Source organism: Bufo bufo, chromosome 11 (genome assembly GCF_905171765.1).
Source record: "Bufo bufo chromosome 11, aBufBuf1.1, whole genome shotgun sequence".
NCBI classification, from domain to species: domain Eukaryota; kingdom Metazoa; phylum Chordata; class Amphibia; order Anura; family Bufonidae; genus Bufo; species Bufo bufo.
In genome coordinates, this window is record NC_053399.1 from 81,189,364 (window position 1) to 81,209,146 (window position 19,783).

The 19,783-nt window shown below is 47.7% G+C and overlaps 1 protein-coding gene and 1 long non-coding RNA gene across 3 annotated transcripts in view; one reads left to right on the forward strand and one right to left on the reverse strand.

The window, feature by feature from the left end:
* Positions 1–16,446, reverse strand: part of TEDC1 (tubulin epsilon and delta complex 1) — a 29,696-nt gene extending 13,250 nt beyond the window's left edge. Inside the window, exons 1-4 of one of the 2 annotated variants that reach the window (XM_040412842.1) lie at positions 16,261–16,446; positions 15,716–15,812; positions 13,765–13,967; positions 26–184 (exon numbers count right to left, since the gene is read on the reverse strand). In XM_040412842.1, coding sequence (XP_040268776.1) covers positions 26–184; positions 13,765–13,967; positions 15,716–15,812; positions 16,261–16,380 — 579 coding nt within the window. In that variant the 5' untranslated portion in view covers positions 16,381–16,446. The remainder of the gene's footprint in view (positions 1–25; positions 185–13,764; positions 13,968–15,715; positions 15,813–16,260) is intronic. The other variant, XM_040412843.1, reaches the window with a different exon arrangement.
* A 146-nt stretch (positions 16,447–16,592) lies between these two features.
* The window catches only part of LOC120982586, a 46,692-nt gene continuing 43,501 nt past the window's right edge, over positions 16,593–19,783 (forward strand). Inside the window, exon 1 of the long non-coding RNA XR_005774951.1 lies at positions 16,593–16,621. This is a non-coding gene — a long non-coding RNA (uncharacterized LOC120982586). The remainder of the gene's footprint in view (positions 16,622–19,783) is intronic.

Sequence of the window (19,783 nt, forward strand, 5' to 3'; positions counted from 1 at the left end):
GGCACCTAGAGAACTGGTCAAATACCTTATATAAAACAGCGCATTCCTCCAGATGGGCTGCATGTAAAGATCTCCAGCAAAATCGCAGCTTGCCGTCCAGCCACTGAAGGAATCGGATATCCGTCTCTTGTTTACAGGATGAAGAGTGGTCTTTACATTTTTGGACTGATGCATCATGAGGACACTAGAGACAGAAAATGTGTATTTTATAGATACAACATAATGAGGGGTGCTCCCGCCAACCACATGACACCAGCAACTTTACTAAATTGCTTTTGAAAACGGACTGGTTTGAAGCACTTTAGATCTTTTTTCATCATCAGATCTTGACTATTCATAGTTACGATCCATACTTACAGGGGAATGGCTAGCAGCCCTATGTACCCGGGTGGTCTACACATTGCACAGAAGTTGGTTGATGGCTGAACAAGCAAACATCTGGTGAAGGTTCATTTCACAGACCCGGCCACACACACACACTTTAGTCCATATCAGTTGTTTAAACAGGTTCAATGATGAACGAAAGATCTTTCTGGGAATGTTCCCTCAAAGAAAGATCCTTCATTCACAGACTATCTTTCTTTGAACGAAAGATCTTTTGTCCGACTATCTGATGGTCGACTTCTTTTCAGACGATAATGGTCTTTCATCGGTCGCCTAAAATGATCGTTCATTGTTATATTTCGAGCGAAAAACGTTCCTTTCGGTGGAAATAGTTTGTTTAGATTATCTTTAGGCCCCATTGACATAACCGTATTTTTGGCAGATCGGATGTGGGCCCACTCATGTGCTGTCCTCATCCGTATGTCCTTTACACAGCCCGCAAAAAAAGAAAGCGCATGTCCTATTCTTGTCCGTTTTGCTGACAAAGGTGGGATTGAAGTGCTTACCACAAGGCCTCCATAACTGAACCCAACAGTCGTGGGAAAGACCCTGTATTTGCCACTAAAGATAATATGGTTCCATTCCGTAGCTGTCCAGGTTTCTCATTTACAAAACCACTGCGCACGAAACAGTCTATGGCAGGACACGTAACCTAAAATATCATTCTGCTAAGTTCCTGGAAATGAAGGTGCCTCCTCTGTCTGGATGATGAACGACGAAACTGTGGGAGCTTCTTGTGCCTCTCTGCAGATCAAATGATCCTCTCTATTGGTGTTCTGCCTGTGCCATCCATATGTGCGTGCCTTCACGTAAGCACTGCCCCCCGGAACAACCTAGATGGGGGAAAATTTGTCAAAATTTGTCAATTATGCGCTCCCTTCCAAATTCTGTCAACCGGGCAGAATGTCTTTGAGTGCGTTGTAGAGGCGTGTCTAACAGTCAACGATCTCTCACCAAGAGGTACACTACCCAAAAGTAGCCTCTGAGAGCCTTTTTATAGGGTAGCAGGGGAATCCCAATCAGATCAGCAATCCAACATTTCTATCTGATGTGTTTATTTATTTTTTGTCAATGAGTGTATTATTATTTATATATATTTTATATATCTTCTTTATACAATCCCCTTACTGTGGCTGATAAGAGAACAGCAGTCAGTGCTGTATTATGTATACATGTGAGTGTGTGTATATATATATATATATATATATATATATAATATATAATTGCCTGTATACAATGCTCTACACTTCAGATTTGCCTTTGTAGTATAGATGCATGAAAATCTGGTACGTCTTATGATGAGGTTTCTTCTCTCTACTCCCGGCTCTAGGCTATCCGCTCAATCTCCTCGACAATCAGAGGAAGGGGAATATTGAACACCTCTTTCAAGATGGGAGGGATGAAATTTTTATTAGTTTGGAGCATTCATTAACGAGAGGTCAAGTCAATTTTAACTTCACTGGAGAGAGCTTCATGGACGAAGCTATAAATTCACCATCACAGGAAATGAGCACAAAATAGATTGTGCGAAGAAAAAGTTAGTCAGTACCTCCTATAAAGTGATATAAGTGTGACCGCAAGACGTAACGGCACTCTGAAAACACTGGGTATGTATGGGTTATACACAGTGCTATATTAACTACGCAAATATATTGCTTAAAATACATGAATACAAGAACATGGAGTGCTGCGTTTTTGCATCCTTTTTTTTTTCTAACGTATACATCAAACAGAGGGATAAAACGTGATGTGAACCCGTATGAACTGCCCATATGGTACCTCTGACTTCACATGTGCGGGGTGGAAGCTATCAAAGTGCAAGAAGGCATACAGTCATCTTCAATAGATCTCCTAGAACCTTAAAAGGTCATGTACACCTTCACAGGCAATTTTTATTTATGATCGCATTTTACTCATTTAGGGCTAAAAAAAAAACATTTTTTCAATTGGTCTTTTTTTTATTTTTATATTGAGCTGTTCTGTCACAAAGGGTTAACTGTCTAGCTGTGTGACTGGTACTTGTGCCGGCCATCTAATAACCCTTCTGTTTAAATTACTAAAAGGTCGGAAGGTCATTCTTATCAGTAACATAAGAGCTGAGCTATCATGAATGTTTATGAGGTCAGAGAGCAGAGATAAGAAGCCGTCAGCTGAGCTGCCTGACGTAACAGAGTGAAAATTCAGATCCTGCTACTAGTGAAACTGAAGGCTTCACAAAAGACAGTGGTTCAACATTTTTAATTGCACTAAAGTACCCGTCCAAATCATAAACGCACCAACAATAAATCTTAAAAATAATCTTATATTAGTAACAAAACTATTCTTTACTGTAAACATAGAGAGGGACAATTATTAAAGGGAACCTGTCATCAACGTTAGGCTAACCTCACTTAGGGCAGCATAAATTAGTGACGGAAATGCTGATTTCAGCGGTGTCCCTTATGAGCTAAAAGTAAGTGGTTGCCGAGAACCAGCATCATAATCATTACAGCCCAGGCCTTTAAAAGAATCTACCTGAGAAGAGTCATGGTAATTCATAATCTCCTGCTCTCTCGCCCATCTGCTGATGGTTGGCAGTTTTCTCCTAGAGAGAAAGGGAGAAAACTAGGTGGAAGACTGTAAGGTCCCTTTCACACGGGCGAGTATTCCGCGCGGATGCGATGCGGGAGGTGAACGCATTGCACTCGCACTGAATACCGACCCATTCATTTCTATGGGGCTGTTCACATGAGCGGTGATTTTCACGCATCACTTGTGCGTTGCGTGAAAATCGCAGCATGCTCCTCTTTGTGCGTTTTTCACGTAACGCAGGCCCCATAGAAATGAATGGGGTTGCGTGAAAATCGCATAGCATCCGCAAGCAAGTGCGGATGCGGTGCGATTTTCACGCACGGTTGCTAGGAGACAATCGGGATGGAGACCCGATCATTATTATTTTCCCTTATAACATGTTTATAAGGGAAAATAATAGCATTCTGAATACAGAATGCATAGTAAAACATCGCTGGAGGGGTTAAAAAATAAATAAAAAATAATTTAACTCACCTTAGTCCACTTAATCGCGTAGCCGGCATCTCTTCTGGCTTCATCTGATCTCTGTGCAGCAACAGGACCTTTGGTGACGTCACTCCGGTCATCACATGATCCATCACCATGGTAAAAGATCATGTGATGGATCATGTGATGACGTCACCAAAGGTCCTGTTGCTGCACAGAGATCAGATGAAGACAGAAGGAGATGCCAGGCATCGCGATCAAGTGGACTAAGGTGAGTTAAATTATTTTTTTTAACCCCTCCAGCGCTGTTTTACTATGCATTCTGTATTCAGAATGCTATTATTTTCCCTTATAACCATGTTATAAGGGAAAATAATACAATCTACAGAACACCGATCCCAAGCCCGAACTTCTGTGAAGAAGGTCGGGTTTGGGTACCAAACACACACAATTTTTCTCACGCGAGTGCAAAACGCATTACAATGTTTTGCACTCGTGCTGAAAAATCGCGGGTGCTCCCGCAACGCACCCGCACCTTTTCCCGCAACGCCCGTGTGAAAGAGGCCTAAATCATCAGCAGGTGGGCAGGAGAGCAGGGATTAATAACCAGGACTCTTCTCAGGTGGCCGTGACTCTTTTCCAGGCCCAGTCTGCAATGATTGTGATGTTGGTTGTCAGCAACCACTAAGGGTGGGTTCACACTAGCGTTATGGAGTCCATTATGTCTTTCAGTTATAACAGGGTTATAACGGAACATAACGGAATCCATAGGATGGAATGCAAAAACGGAAGCCTTTAAGAGGCATTCCGTTTTGCTCCGTCCTAATAATAGTCTATGAGAAAACATAACGGATCCGTCTAGGTCCCGTTATGCAAGACGGAAAACAAAGCCCTGTCGACTGTTTTCCGTCTTGCATAACGGGAACCAGACGGATCCGTTTTGATTCCCCTAGACTTCTATTAGGACGAAGCAAAACTGAATGCCTTTTAAAAGCATCAGTTTTGCATTCAGTCATCATGCAAGTCTATGGGCAGCAAAATGGATCCGTCCTTCCGTCCTCTGGATTCCGTTATGTTCAGTTATAACCCTGTTATAACGGAAAGCCATAACGGACTCCATAATGCTAGTGTGAACCCACCCTTACTTTTAACTTTTAAATGACAGACCGCAGAAATCAACTCACCCGTCTGTACTTTATTCTGCCGTTAGTATGGGCAGCATAACGTTGATGACAGGTTCCCTTTAAGACAGGTAATTTAGACAGACACTGATCTTAGTCCATCTATGCTGTTGATAGATGCGCCAAAGTTATGTGGTAATACTGACCTATACCTGTTTCTACTAAATATATGATGTAGAGAAAGTTAATAAAAGGCACTTGCTAATGTACTCCGGTTGTCCATATTGCCTCATTTACCAGCTTTTTCCATTACATTATGCACTGCTCGTTTCCATGGTTATGTCCACCCTGCAATCCAGCAGCGGTGGTCGTGCTTGCACCTCTCTGGTGTATAAGGACCATTTTAGTGCACATAGGCACGCATGCACAGCAGCTCCCATCCTGGTTCTCTCGTATCTGGTCGTAACCCCTGGAAACAAGTGGTGTATAATGTGATAGAAAAATTAATCTAACCAGCAAAGGAGGCAATATGGAGAATCACAATACATTAGTAAGTGGCTTATATTAAAGTGTAACTGTCATGTTTTCATTAAAAAAAATCTATTTTAGCATATGTTACTGCTGTAGCAGCATTACGCATAAAGCAGTCTTTAGTTTCTTCACATACCACAGTTTTCCTTGAGTTTTTCCCTTAGTTACGGCTGTTTAAACAATTACAAAATGAGGACCTTCTCAAGATGGCTCCTCTGCCAGTTCTCTGAGGCCAAAACTTCTCTCCCTCACTTCCCATACACACTTGCTGTCGCCAGCAGCTCCCTGCCAGCCAATCAGATTGGATTACTGAGAGACACGCCTCCTCACTCTGAAGCCTAATGCAGGCATGCAGTGTGAAGGACCGTCCCTCCGTCTTCCTGTCTTCTTAGCCAGAGACAGACAAGCCATAGCAACGGTCTTTTAAGGGAGCAGTGGAAAGGGACAGAGGACATTAATGAAATCTGTTATTATAAGGTAACTAGCAGAAGGACCCGGCTTCACACGGGTATATTTAATCTATTTCATTTCATGTTTCCGTGTGTCGTAAAAAGATAAACAGTATCCCCGATAACAGTGACCCCCACAGTGCCAGCCCCTTTAACATTTACCGCCCCTTTACCAGTGACCTCCACAGTGGCCGCCCCTTTACCAGTGACCTCCACAGTGGCCGCCCCTTTACCAGTGACCTCCACAGTGGCCGCCCCTTTACCAGTGACCTCCACAGTGGCCGCCCCTTTACCAGTGACCTCCACAGTGGCCGCCCCTTTACCAGTGACCTCCACAGTGGCCGCCCCTTTACCAGTGACCTCCACAGTGGCCGCCCCTTTACCAGTGACCTCCACAGTGGCCGCCCCTTTACCAGTGACCTCCACAGTGGCCGCCCCTTTACCAGTGACCTCCACAGTGGCCGCCCCTTTACCAGTGACCTCCACAGTGGCCGCCCCTTTACCAGTGACCTCCACAGTGGCCGCCCCTTTACCAGTGACCTCCACAGTGGCCGCCCCTTTACCAGTGACCTCCACAGTGGCCGCCCCTTTAACATTTACCACCCCTTTACCAGTGACCTCCACAGTGGCCGCCCCTTTAACATTTACCACCCCTTTACCAGTGACCTCCACAGTGGCCGCCCCTTTACCAGTGACCTCCACAGTGGCCGCCCCTTTACCAGTGACCTCCACAGTGGCCGCCCCTTTACCAGTGACCTCCACAGTGGCCGCCCCTTTAACATTTACCACCCCTTTAACAGTGACCTCCACAGTGGCCGCCCCTTTACCAGTGACCTCCACAGTGGCCGCCCCTTTAACATTTACCACCCCTTTAACAGTGACCTCCACAGTGGCCGCCCCTTTACCAGTGACCTCCACAGTGGCCGCCCCTTTACCAGTGACCTCCACAGTGGCCGCCCCTTTACCAGTGACCTCCACAGTGGCCGCCCCTTTAACAGTGACCTCCACAGTGGCCGCCCCTTTACCAGTGACCTCCACAGTGGCCGCCCCTTTACCAGTGACCTCCACAGTGGCCGCCCCTTTACCAGTGACCTCCACAGTGCCTGCCCCTTTACCAGTGACCCCCACAGTGCCAGCCCCTTTAACATTTACCACCCCTTTACCAGTGACCTCCACAGTGGCCGCCCCTTTACCAGTGACCTCCACAGTGGCCGCCCCTTTACCAGTGACCTCCACAGTGGCCGCCCCTTTACCAGTGACCTCCACAGTGGCCGCCCCTTTACCAGTGACCTCCACAGTGGCCGCCCCTTTACCAGTGACCTCCACAGTGGCCGCCCCTTTACCAGTGACCTCCACAGTGGCCGCCCCTTTACCAGTGACCTCCACAGTGGCCGCCCCTTTACCAGTGACCTCCACAGTGGCCGCCCCTTTACCAGTGACCTCCACAGTGGCCGCCCCTTTACCAGTGACCTCCACAGTGGCCGCCCCTTTACCAGTGACCTCCACAGTGGCCGCCCCTTTACCAGTGACCACCACAGTGGCCGCCCCTTTAACAGTGACCTCCACAGTGGCCGCCCCTTTACCAGTGACCTCCACAGTGGCCGCCCCTTTAACATTTACCACCCCTTTAACAGTGACCTCCACAGTAGCCGCCCCTTTACCGGTGACCTCCACAGTGGCCGCCCCTTTACCGGTGACCTCCACAGTGGCCGCCCCTTTACCGGTGACCTCCACAGTGGCCGCCCCTTTACCGGTGACCTCCACAGTGGCCGCCCCTTTACCGGTGACCTCCACAGTGGCCGCCCCTTTACCGGTGACCTCCACAGTGGCCGCCCCTTTACCGGTGACCTCCACAGTGGCCGCCCCTTTACCAGTGACCTCCACAGTGGCCGCCCCTTTACCAGTGACCTCCACAGTGGCCGCCCCTTTACCAGTGACCTCCACAGTGGCCGCCCCTTTACCAGTGACCTCCACAGTGGCCGCCCCTTTACCAGTGACCTCCACCGTGGCCGCCCCTTTACCAGTGACCTCCACAGTGGCCGCCCCTTTACCAGTGACCTCCACAGTGGCCGCCCCTTTACCAGTGACCTCCACAGTGGCCGCCCCTTTACCAGTGACCTCCACAGTGGCCGCCCCTTTACCAGTGACCTCCACAGTGGCCGCCCCTTTACCAGTGACCTCCACAGTGGCCGCCCCTTTACCAGTGACCTCCACAGTGGCCGCCCCTTTACCAGTGACCTCCACAGTGGCCGCCCCTTTACCAGTGACCTCCACAGTGGCCGCCCCTTTACCAGTGACCTCCACAGTGGCCGCCCCTTTACCAGTGACCTTCACAGTGGCCGCCCCTTTACCAGTGACCTCCACAGTGGCCGCCCCTTTACCAGTGACCTCCACAGTCCCCGCCCCTTTACCAGTGACCTCCACAGTGCCCGCCCCTTTACCAGTGACCTCCACAGTGCCCGCCCCTTTACCAGTGACCTCCACAGTGCCCGCCCCTTTACCAGTGACCTCCACAGTGCCCGCCCCTTTAACAGTGACCTTCATAATGACCGCCCCTTTAATAGTGACCTCCACCGCGGCCGTCCGTTTAATAGTGGCCCCTGCCCCCCATGCATGTAGCAGTGTAGTTGTGCCGTCATTCGGCATATGACTGAATATTTAAGGACCTGCGAACTGCTAAAACGTGTGATCAGTTGTTAGGGCAACCTGGAGTAGGACCTGCGAACTTCGATTGGCTAATAAGGGACCTGTTACCGTGTAAATGGCAGTTTGGATTTAAGTGAAAGGCTTGCTGGCTTGTATTGGCTAATGCAGGTCATTTTTTGGGGGATATCTCTCAGGAACACCTGATGTACCCATGTGCAAAATTTGGCGAAGACAGGTCCAGTCGTTGGGTCGCGCATAAAGAACGCCCGGAAGACAGACAGAAAATCATTCCTACATGACAATCAGACTCTCTCAGGTACACATGCCTCGCTCTAATAAACTAGCACATAACAAAATAGGACAGTTCCCCTTTAACAGTAATATGGAAGAGTTTGTTGCTAAGTTACAAGCACATTACAGTCAATGTAGATTGCTGGAAAGAAAGAAAAAAAGCAATACCCTATAGCGATATTGGGCGACTGAATACGGCTCAGACTCGAGCACAGTAGTGTGAATGGATGGAATGGAAGTTCAATAAATAAAAACAAACATATTAATCAAGGCGTTCTATTTACACCATAATTTGCGGCTTTTTGACACTTTACTAAGGGGTTAGCGAGATGGGCGGAGCCTATCAGATTTACTATTTAACTGAAGCTGGTGCAGATCGGAGTGTCAGAGATGTGCCTCATTTATTAAAAGGCATCCACCTCGTAATAAATTAGGCGCCTCTCACTCCAGAGCAGAAGGGATGAAGCCTGGCGTATGGGAGCAGCAGTTTCCCCCCTCCGAACATTGGACATGATCGGCGAGTGAGGGCACACCTCCAACTGGTTAAAGGGGTTCTCCGGGATATGTCATTACTATCAGATCGGCGGCGGGGGGGCCAATACCCGCCACACCCAGGTACGTGCCGTTTCCTGCTCACCACTGCTTTGTCAGTTTATTCATAGATTTCTATATAACAGAGGACGGACACAAGGTGGAGCTATGAAGAAATGATGCTCCAGAATTTTTAGGCTATGAAGAATACAATTAGTTACTTGTGAGGAGAGGTGAATGGAAAAACTCCAAAAAAAAAATTGTTCCCATGGTTAGAGAAGGGACATTAGAGTCTTAAAGGGGTTGTCCTGTTATCCTCAGGTCATCAACATTGGAAACCGGACAAGCCCTTTAAGACAGATCTGGTTCTGGTTGCCAAGACAGGTGGCTAAGACGGTAAGAGCCGGGTTCTTGGAGAGGCACCAGTACCTTTCGGAGAGCGGTGCAGATGACTTGTTCTTCTGTGATTGACATTTTCCAGCTCTACTCACTCGCACTTAAAGCCGCGTGGAGTCATTTGTATAAAGCGAGGCTTTATCCGAGAAGAATGGCAGCCGGTGCAGGGAAACAGCTAGTGGCGGCGGTATAATTATGTCAAATCACTTACGTACAGCATGTACATTTGGTAGTGCTGCCCCTGTACCCGTGAAGATCTGGAGAAAACAACCCACTCCCTCCGCACAGCGGGCACAAGCATCAACCTTCAGTGGTTTCTATAGAAATGCTCCATAATGAAGAGCCATAGGGAGTCAGTTTAGTCACAAAAAGAGAGGGATTTTTTTTTTTTTTAACTGCAGCAACATCTGACAAGCCAGATTCCGGCTAATAAACCCACAGCCCCATTATATGTATTACAGTCTGAGGTGCAGCCGATAGTAAAAACTTTTCATTTATTTTAAAGGGAGTCTATCCGCTGGAAACGCGCTACGAAACTACCAATAATAATGGGCGACCGGGCTTGGCGAGTGTAATAAAACTGTATTTTTTTTTTTGTCTTAGTTGCTACATTCCAGAGGAAAAATAAATACCCTGATTTAATAATATGTAAATGAGCTGTTAAGTGCACTGAGGGCGGGCCTGGGCCCCCGAGCGGACACTGGACAGGGCCAGGCATCTGAATCCTCCTATTGCCTGGCCCTGTAATACAGTTCTTTCCTGCCAGGTGGGAGGAAGGTGCTGTACTGCGCATGTGCTAGTTATGTCCAGCATGGCACAGGAGCAAGAATCTGGGTGAAAGGAGGATTTAAACACCAGGCCCTATCAATCAACCATGAGAAGGAGGGGCTGAAGGACACCAGAGGCAGAGCTAAGGTGCACCAAAAGGCTCAGGCCCGCCCTCGGTGCACTTAACAGCTCATTTACTGTGAGTCGGACCTTACGCTGCTGTAATTTGCCCACTGGCTCCTGGTACTACCCATATGGTACAGGTAGGTTTAGCATTAGGTCCTGAGCCACTTGAGATACCTTGGCGTGGTGTGCGGGCTCAGGTATGTCCTTCATATAAGGATATACTGGCTACTGTCTCATTTTTAACATCAGTGTGAGGGTTAGGCTTCATGCACACGACCGTTGTTGTGTTCCGTTCCGCAAAATGGGGTTCCGTTGTTCTGTGATCCGTTTCCGTTTTTGTTTCCGTGTGTCTTCCTTTATTTTTGGAGGACCACCAGACATAAAGGAAAGTAAAAAAAAGTCTAAGACAGGTTTGCCATGCAAATGATAGGAAAAAAACAGACGCGGACAATCTTGTGTGCCTCCGCGTTTTTTCACGGTCCCATTGACTTGAATGGGTCGGCGAACCGTTTTCCGTGAAAAAAATAGGACAGGTTATATTTTTGTTGACGGACTGGAACCACGGATGCGGATGACAAACGGTGCATTAGCCGAGTTTTCAACGGACCCATTGAAAGTCAATGGGTCCGCAGAGAATCACGAAAAACGGAACAACGGAATAAAACAAAGGTCGTGTGCATGAGGCCTTAGTCAGATGTTACTGTTTGCATCCACCACAGTAGTATTCTATATATTATTCGACATCCACACATTTTACCATCTGGTGTAGGATGTCTCTGTGGCACTTGTGGTCTGCTGCGGGCATCCTCCACTCTATGCATTTTTTTGCTGGGGATCGCCCTTAGCAACAGACCACAACTGCATTTGGGGTTGAGCATTTCCTGCCTTTTGAGACCATGTATTTTTGTCATTAAAAAAAGATAATTGCCCAACAAGGTCCACCTTAATAATTTCCCCTAAATTTTGTAGTAGGTCTTTCTATAGCTTAAATCGAGTGGACAACTCCTATCCATCCAATCTCCACGGAAAGCCCACTGGTCTTCAATGAACCAGTACGCGACGACCAATGAATTCCGTGGGTCTGTGTTTGCTTGGATTTACACCTGCAGTTTTTAGATTAGTATTTTTCTGTCCTGTGTATGGCTGTAAGACAACTGGCGGGATCATTAGGCCCCTCCGCTGTCCTAAGGCTGAACATGCTCAATAGGCTACAGACTGACCAACAGAGAAGGCAGCCAGATTTCTTGTCTACTTGACCACTCATTTCTAGGTTTAGCGTCCCTTTAATAAAAAACACACATCAACAACTCCATGTAGGTGTATTGCCAAGGTTTTCGATAAAGTAACTTTTTTTTTTAACAGATGAAACATTTATTTAACAGGTTTCCCCTATAAAAACCACAACTGCACCAAAAAACGCATGCCGTTTTAGCCACACCACCTCCGTACGGGATAGAGCTGACCTCTGCGGGGCAGATGGAGACCCCGCTCTAACACATCCATCTAAGGGCTCCTTCTCACGATCGTGTGATGCCCGTGTATTGCGGAACCGCGGGCACAGTTTCGGGGCCATTCCGCATCACGGATGCAGACCCTTAAGGGCTCATGCACACGACCATATGGCTTTTTAAGTGTTTTTTACGGATCCGTTGTTCCGTTTTTTTGTTTCTGTTGTGTTTCCGTATGCCATATACATTATACAGTAATTACATAGAAAAAATTGGGCTGGGCAGAACATTTTCAATAGATAGTTCTGCAAAAACGGAACAGATACGGAAGACATACGGATGCATTCCGTTTTTTTTGCAGACCCATTGACTTGAATAGAGCCGAGCACCGTGATTTGCAGACAAGAATAGGACATGTTCTATTTTTTCACGGTACGGAAATACGGAAACGGAATGCACACGAAGACACTTTTTTTTGCTGAACCATTGAAATGAATGGGTCAGTATATGTACCGCATACTGAACTCAAAAAACGGCCAGTATACTGAACGCAAAATACTGTCGTGTGCATGAGCCCTAAAAAGTCTGCAAGTTTGGCCCTCGTGTCAAATCTGTTCCCAATGGGAGAATATAGATGCTAAAACGCTATGCTGCAATACCCAAAGAACAGGTCTGCAGGGGTGGGGGCTGCTCTAGGGACATCGCGGTTTACGTGTGTACATGCAGCAGTCGCCATTGGCTAAGCTGAGGATCTTTGCTGGAGCTCCCCATAATCAGGTCACTGCTTATCATTTCCAGCCGGCAGCTGTAATCTGGTCATCGGGGCGTGCGCCGTACTCTGGAGGGATTAGCGTTTAAATGCCCTCGAATGTAGTTCTGAGAATGGCGATAAGAAAGACGGGAGTTCATTGGAAATATCTGCCACTGGAAATCTCCGCGAATTGTGGAATAAGGGCCAGAAGGTGTTCATAGACTCAAGGTGGATTAAGGCTACGTCTACACGACGACAATTTTTCGTGCGACAATTTTTATAATGGCAGTCTATGGTGTCGCACTGCAACATGCTGCGACGCAACAGTCGCAGAAAAATCCATTTGAGATGCAGTCGCAGCATGTTGCAGTGCGACACCATAGACTGCCATTATAAAAATTGTCACGCAACATTAGTGCAACTAAATGTCGCGCTACAAATGTTGCAGTGTCGTTGTGCCCTGTCTGTCGCGCGACTTATGTCGTCGTGTAGACGTAGCCTTAGAGAAACCAGTAATCATTCCTGCGAACGCTCGTCCCCGATAATCTGGCCATCTATACGTGCCACTGATCACCCGCTTGTTCGTCAGGTGATCCTGTCGTTCGTGCAGGCGCCGCCGCCGCCGATCATCGTTTCTGGGCAGCAGATCGTGCCGTGTAAAAAGTAAGCTATGATTCTGTCTGGGGACGAGGGATCTCTCATCCTCATACTGTGTGTCTCCTTCACTAAGCGAGCAGGAACGCTTCCTTCCCGGCAATCGGCCCGTCTAACCCTCGCCTTTTTGGGGCGACCCCAAACCAGGCCACTGAGCAGATTAAACTGATCGGAGTGTGCTCGGACCATGTATAACTCTTCCATGTAAAGGGCGCCAATCTGCTCTATTCCAGCGAGGAGATCTGAAGAGGGTCAGTCTTGATGACACAACCTGTTCGAAGTGGGTCTCCCCTTTGAGATTATAAGCAATATATTTGCACAAAAAAATTAAAGGAGTATTCCAGTAACAAAAAGTGGATAAAGCACGAGAAGGGGGCCCCGTGTCCCCCTGTATTATCAAAGCAGCAGCTGAGCGTGCGTGTTGGCGCTCCATTCAGATCTAGTGCTCGGCTATCTCCGCCAGTCGCCTAGAGTTTGAATGGGGTGCAGTCTGCATGCTTCAAACGTGGCGACAGGTGGGGGTCCCAGTGCTCAGGCCAATGATCTAACAGTTATGTGGATAACTTGTCGGAACTGGAAAACCCCTTTAAATGGCGCCAAAAGTGAATCCAAGCCGTGTAAAATACATGACTGTGCCCCCCCCCCCCCCCCGGTCTCTAATAACTACCTACCACGCAGATGGTAATGTGGTCTCCTACTTTAACTCTCTTCTTCTCCAAAAGATTTTCAAGTATCTTCACTTTTTGCAAGAGCCACGAAAAGGCCAGGAGTATTTCCCTGCTGCCCTCGTGACCATCATCAGGGAGACGGTAAAACGCCGGCCTTCCGTAGCCTTGGATCTGTAGTACGCCTTTCACGTATCTCACACGATCGCCTGGAAAGCAAAACAGAGTTATACAGAATATAAGGCTTCCTCCGCCACTTCTGTGCAGGCCCTGAACAGTAGCTGGAGGTCTCCAGCGCATGCGCAGATAAGACAGCAGAATCTCTATTACTTATAGATGCGCTGGAAGCATTCAACAAATGCGCTGAGGGGGTTGCTGGGCTCTAGGGGAGGAGCGTGACTGTAGCCCCCCACATACTCCCAGGCCGTGTATTATACAGGCTCATGCACACGACCGTATGCCCTCCGAGACATATGATATTATGAGTGCGGGACAATAGCCCCGCAGGCGGCCCGATAGTAACCTATGATGCTGTGCGCTCCGGGACATATGGCCCACTCACAGACCGTATGTCTCGGAGGGCATACGGTCGTGTGTGCATGAGCCCTAAGACTCTGACAATCTCTACCTGGGAAAGATGGGTAACCACCAAAATGGCCTTAACCAGCTATACCAGACCCAGAAAGGCAGAGCTGGCTGATTACACAGAACACACGCCGAGCTCCCCCATGGTGATTGGGAAAGCTGGGTGACAGATGGCCGTGGCCATATTGGTGGTCACCTAACTTTCACAGGTACAGATAGTCAGTCTTATATTCCATGGGGATTTGTTGATAGAGGGAAGTGTTACTGGACGTACATTTAAGAACCAATGATGGAATAGCTTTTTCCATTACTGCCCCCCCTCCGGAAAAAAAAAAAAAAAAAAAGTTATGGCCAAAAAAAATGAAAATTGACCTAAAAAAAAAAATGGGGGAAATGTTTTTTTTTTTGCAAAATCGCCAGCCCTAAATGTGTGTAACAGATGAACAATATCTTTACTGCGTGTATATAGCATTTGAATTGCCCAGTAATACGGTTTGTGGAATAACCCCCTTTACAGTGACCCTCCGGTTCAAGAAATACAATGAACTGGGGAAGGAACAGGACCTTTACCCGGTGCCCTAATTGTCATCTTTTCAGCTCCATCCAAGATGGCTGCACCGCGTCTCAGACTCTCTTGGCGGTCCAAGACACTTCCCTCTTCACATGACCAGTACCGGCCAATCCCAGGAAGAGTCTTGGATTATCAAAAAGGTACCAGGTAGTCGGAGAAGCCGCGCCGCCATTCTGGAGGACAGAAGAGGAGCCCGGGGGAAATTGGCGGATGAAACGGAAGGCGCCAGGCGAACGTTCTGTTTGTTCTTCAGGTCATGTGACTTTCTTTCATGAACAGGAAGGTCGCTTTAAGGAATTGCAGAAGTAATTGCCTATAGTGCCATCGAAGCAGAGGTACAGTGGGGAGCGGCCACACACAGGCCTCCGGGACATGGTCTGTGTCCCCTGTCAGAGATGGATTAGCCGTTAGGCCTCTTGCACACAAACGCGCGCGCTCTGTGGCCGTGGCCGTATTGCGTATCCGCAATACACGGGCACCGTTTCGTGGGCATTCAGCATCACGGATGCGGACCCATTCACCCCAATGGGTCCGCAAATCCGGAGATGCGGAATGGAAGCACAGAACGGAACCCTACGCAGCGCTTCCGTGGGGTTTCGGCCTGTACTTCCGTTCCGCAAAAATATAGAACATGTCCTATGTTTTTGCGGAACGGACCCATTAAAGTGAACGGGTCCGCGATCCACAGCGGCTCCCCCCCCCCGGTGGGTGTTCGTGCATTGCGGCCCCACCACGGGGCGCACACACATTCGTGAGCAGGAGGCTAGTCAAAAATCAAGGACGTTTACGGATGAGACATACCCGGGGTCATCTTCTCATGTGCTGGAGGCGATGAATCCGGCCGGCCTGGAGAGATTTGCCTCAGCAAGCAGTACAGCAGATTCCAGAACGTCGATGCCTAAGAAGCCAATAATTAATAAAAAAAATATTAATTTGTCCTGACTAGCGTTGAGCGAACTTCTGTTTTAAGTTCGGCATCTAAAGTTCGGCTTCCGGTTAGCGAAGAATCCCGATATGGATTCCGAATTCCGTTATTGAGGACCTGCCCTGGACATCCCCTTTAAATAGAGCTAATCCCCCCCAAGCAATAATAAAGGCACAGGAAGTTATAAATGACAAGGCATAGATTTTTTTCAGGAACATTTGAACAGGATATAAAATACCCCATTCTGTGTGAACACGGCTAGAGTAGACTAGAACATGTACACAGCGCACACATCTAGCAGCAGCCAATCAGATGACACGTCTCACTCTTCTAATACAGGTGGCAAACTGAAAGACGCGAGCTGATTGGTTGCACAGCCGCATCTGCATGAGATCTAAAGAAATGAGTGCACGTCGCTTACCGCCTCTGGCCGGTTAAACTTAGACTTCCGCAACGTTTCAGGATCCCAGTGTGAACCCGAGGCAGACAAGATGCGGCACAGGGCGCACAGCGCCTCCTTCAGATGGTTTACCCGCTTCATCTTGTTTCACGGAATTGAACGGCCGCCACTGTCAAGGGTTGCCAGGCGACGCCGGAAGTGTGCGCGAGGGTCACGTGACTGGCTGCGATGAGGCGGTGGCGGCCATGTTTATCTCTGGCGCGGTTACTGTACCATTATGGTAGTGACTAGAATGGAGGTATGGTGCCACTTGAGGAGGCGGAGTCTGAGGGCGGGGCCTCACAATTGTAGGTGAGGCTTCTGAGCAGGTGAAAGGACGTTGGTGTGTGGATGGGAACAACGATTATTTAGGTGCCTGAAGGCAGAGGAGTGAGGTTATTTACATGGGACTGTATGTTAGAGGGGGGTGAAGAGAGGGGTGATGTTATTTACATGGGACTGTATGTTAGAGGGGGGTGAAGAGAGGAGTGATGTTATTTACATGGGACTGTATGTTAGAGGGGGGTGAAGAGAGGAGTGATGTTATTTACATGGGACTGTATGTTAGAGGGATGAAGAGAGGAGTGATGTTATTTACATGGGACTGTATGTTGGGGGGGGGGGGTGAAGAGAGGAGTGATGTTATTTACATGGGACTGTATGTTAGAGGGGGGTGAAGAGAGGAGTGATGTTATTTACATGGGACTGTATGTTAGAGGGGGTGAAGAGAGGAGTGATGTTATTTACATGGGACTGTATGTTAGAGGGATGAAGAGAGGAGTGATGTTATTTACATGGGACTGTATGTTGGGGGGGGGGTGAAGAGAGGAGTGATGTTATTTACATGGGACTGTATGTTAGAGGGGGGTGAAGAGAGGAGTGATGTTATTTACATAGGACTGTATGTTAGAGGGGGGTGAAGAGAGGAGTGATGTTATTTACATAGGACTGTATGTTAGAGGGGGGTGAAGAGAGGAGTGATGTTATTTACATGGGACTGTATGTTAGAGGAGGTGAAGAGAGGAGTGATGTTATTTACATGGGACTGTATGTTAGAGGGGGGTGAAGAGAGGAGTGATGTTATTTACATGGGACTGTATGTTAGAGGGATGAAGAGAGGAGTGATGTTATTTACATGGGACTGTATGTTGGGGGGGGGGGTGAAGAGAGGAGTGATGTTATTTACATGGGACTGTATGTTAGAGGGGGGTGAAGAGAGGAGTGATGTTATTTACATAGGACTGTATGTTAGAGGGGGGTGAAGAGAGGAGTGATGTTATTTACATGGGACTGTATGTTAGAGGGGGTGAAGAGAGGAGTGATGTTATTTACATGGGACTGTATGTTAGAGGGGGGTGAAGAGAGGAGTGATGTTATTTACAAGGGACTGTATGTTAGAGGGGGTGAAGAGAGGAGTGATGTTATTTACATGGGACTGTATGTTAGAGGGGGGTGAAGAGAGGGGTGATGTTATTTACATGGGACTGTATGTTAGAGGGGGGTGAAGAGAGGGGTGATGTTATTTACATGGGACTGTATGTTAGAGGGGGGTGAAGAGAGGAGTGATGTTATTTACATGGGACTGTATGTTAGAGGGGGGTGAAGAGAGGAGTGATGTTATTTACATGGGACTGTATGTTAGAGGGGGGTGAAGGGAGGAGTGATGTTATTTACATGGGACTGTATGTTAGAGGGGGGTGAAGAGAGGAGTGATGTTATTTACATGGGACTGTATGTTAGAGGGGGGGTGAAGAGAGGAGTGATGTTATTTACATGGGACTGTATGTTAGAGGGGGGTGAAGGGAGGAGTGATGTTATTTACATGGGACTGTATGTTAGAGGGGGGTGAAGAGAGGAGTGATGTTATTTACATGGGACTGTATGTTAGAGGGGGTAAAGAGAGGAGTGATGTTATTTACATGGGACTGTATGTTAGAGGGGGGTGAAAAGAGGAGTGATGTTATTTACATGGGACTGTATGTTAGAGGGGGGTGAAAAGAGGAGTGATGTTATTTACATGGGACTGTATGTTAGAGGGGGGTGAAGAGAGGAGTGATGTTATTTACATGGGACTGTATGTTAGAGGGGGTGAAGAGAGGGGTGATGTTATTTACATGGGACTGTATGTTAGAGGGGGGTGAAGAGAGGAGTGATGTTATTTACATGGGACTGTATGTTAGAGGGGGTGAAGGGAGGAGTGATGTTATTTACATGGGACTGTATGTTAGAGGGGGTGAAGAGAGGAGTGATGTTATTTACATGGGACTGTATGTTAGAGGGGGTGAAGGGAGGAGTGATGTTATTTACATGGGACTGTATGTTAGAGGGGGGTGAAGAGAGGGGTGATGTTATTTACATGGGACTGTATGTTAGAGGGGGGTGAAGGGAGGAGTGATGTTATTTACATGGGACTGTATGTTAGAGGGGGGTGAAGAGAGGAGTGATGTTATTTACATGGGACTGTATGTTAGGAGGGTGAAGAGAGGAGTGATGTTATTTACATGGGACTGTATGTTAGAGGGGGGTGAAGAGAGGAATAATGTTATTTACATGGGACTGTATGTTAGAGGGGGGTGAAGAGAGGAGTGATGTTATTTACATGGGACTGTATGTTGGAAGAGGCTGGAGGGAGGGTAGTGATGTTATTTACATGGGACTGTACATTGGGGGTAGAGATGTTTGGAGGTGGCCTATAAATGGAGTTGCTCTAGATCGGTATAAAGCTATGTTCATACGGTCGCCACTGATTGTGTGACTTTTTCCCTGTTTTATCTTTATTAACCGATTCTTTTCCTCCCCAGCCTATGACCCCTCAGCGTTATTACAGCCCCCGCTGCCCAAGAACTTGGAGAAGTGCTCGGCGAACCTGATGAGCTCCCTCCCTATTGTTTTAATGCCAGCATTGTCCCCCTGTCCCCGTATATTTTTGTCACTAATTTACAGATTTATACTGTTGAAGAGCGTCGGCCACCATCATTAACCCTAATAAAGTGAATCTGCCACCTGGTTTTACTGTATGTAGCCCATTGCTTACAATGTAGTGCTGCCTGACATTACTAAAACAATACCTCCCCCTAGAGCCCAGGTCTGCCTCCGCCTTTCTTCCAGTACCTCTCCTCTTCTGCGGCATCACTATTTTCTTTCAATTCCGCCCGTGACTCATGGTTTCTGACTATTGTGAGTCAGGTGCCCACTGCAGGTAAGGCATAATCCTGGTCTGTGCCAGCATGAGATTTCAATGAGACACTCGCTGATGTCAAGGGCAGAGTTGAATTAAAATAGTGACGTCACTTTGCAATGTATATTTGGGGGGTGGCTGCCTCGTCTTTTAAAATGTGCACTCCCACCCATCTGCCAGGGATTTTAAAGGGGGCATATTTCTAGCATATTCCCGCATTGTCTGATAGGTGCAGGTTCCACCTCTGGGACCTGCACCTACACCGAGAAAAGAGTGAAGAAGGTGGTGCGCATGTGCAGCAGCCCTCCATTCATTTCTATGGGGCCG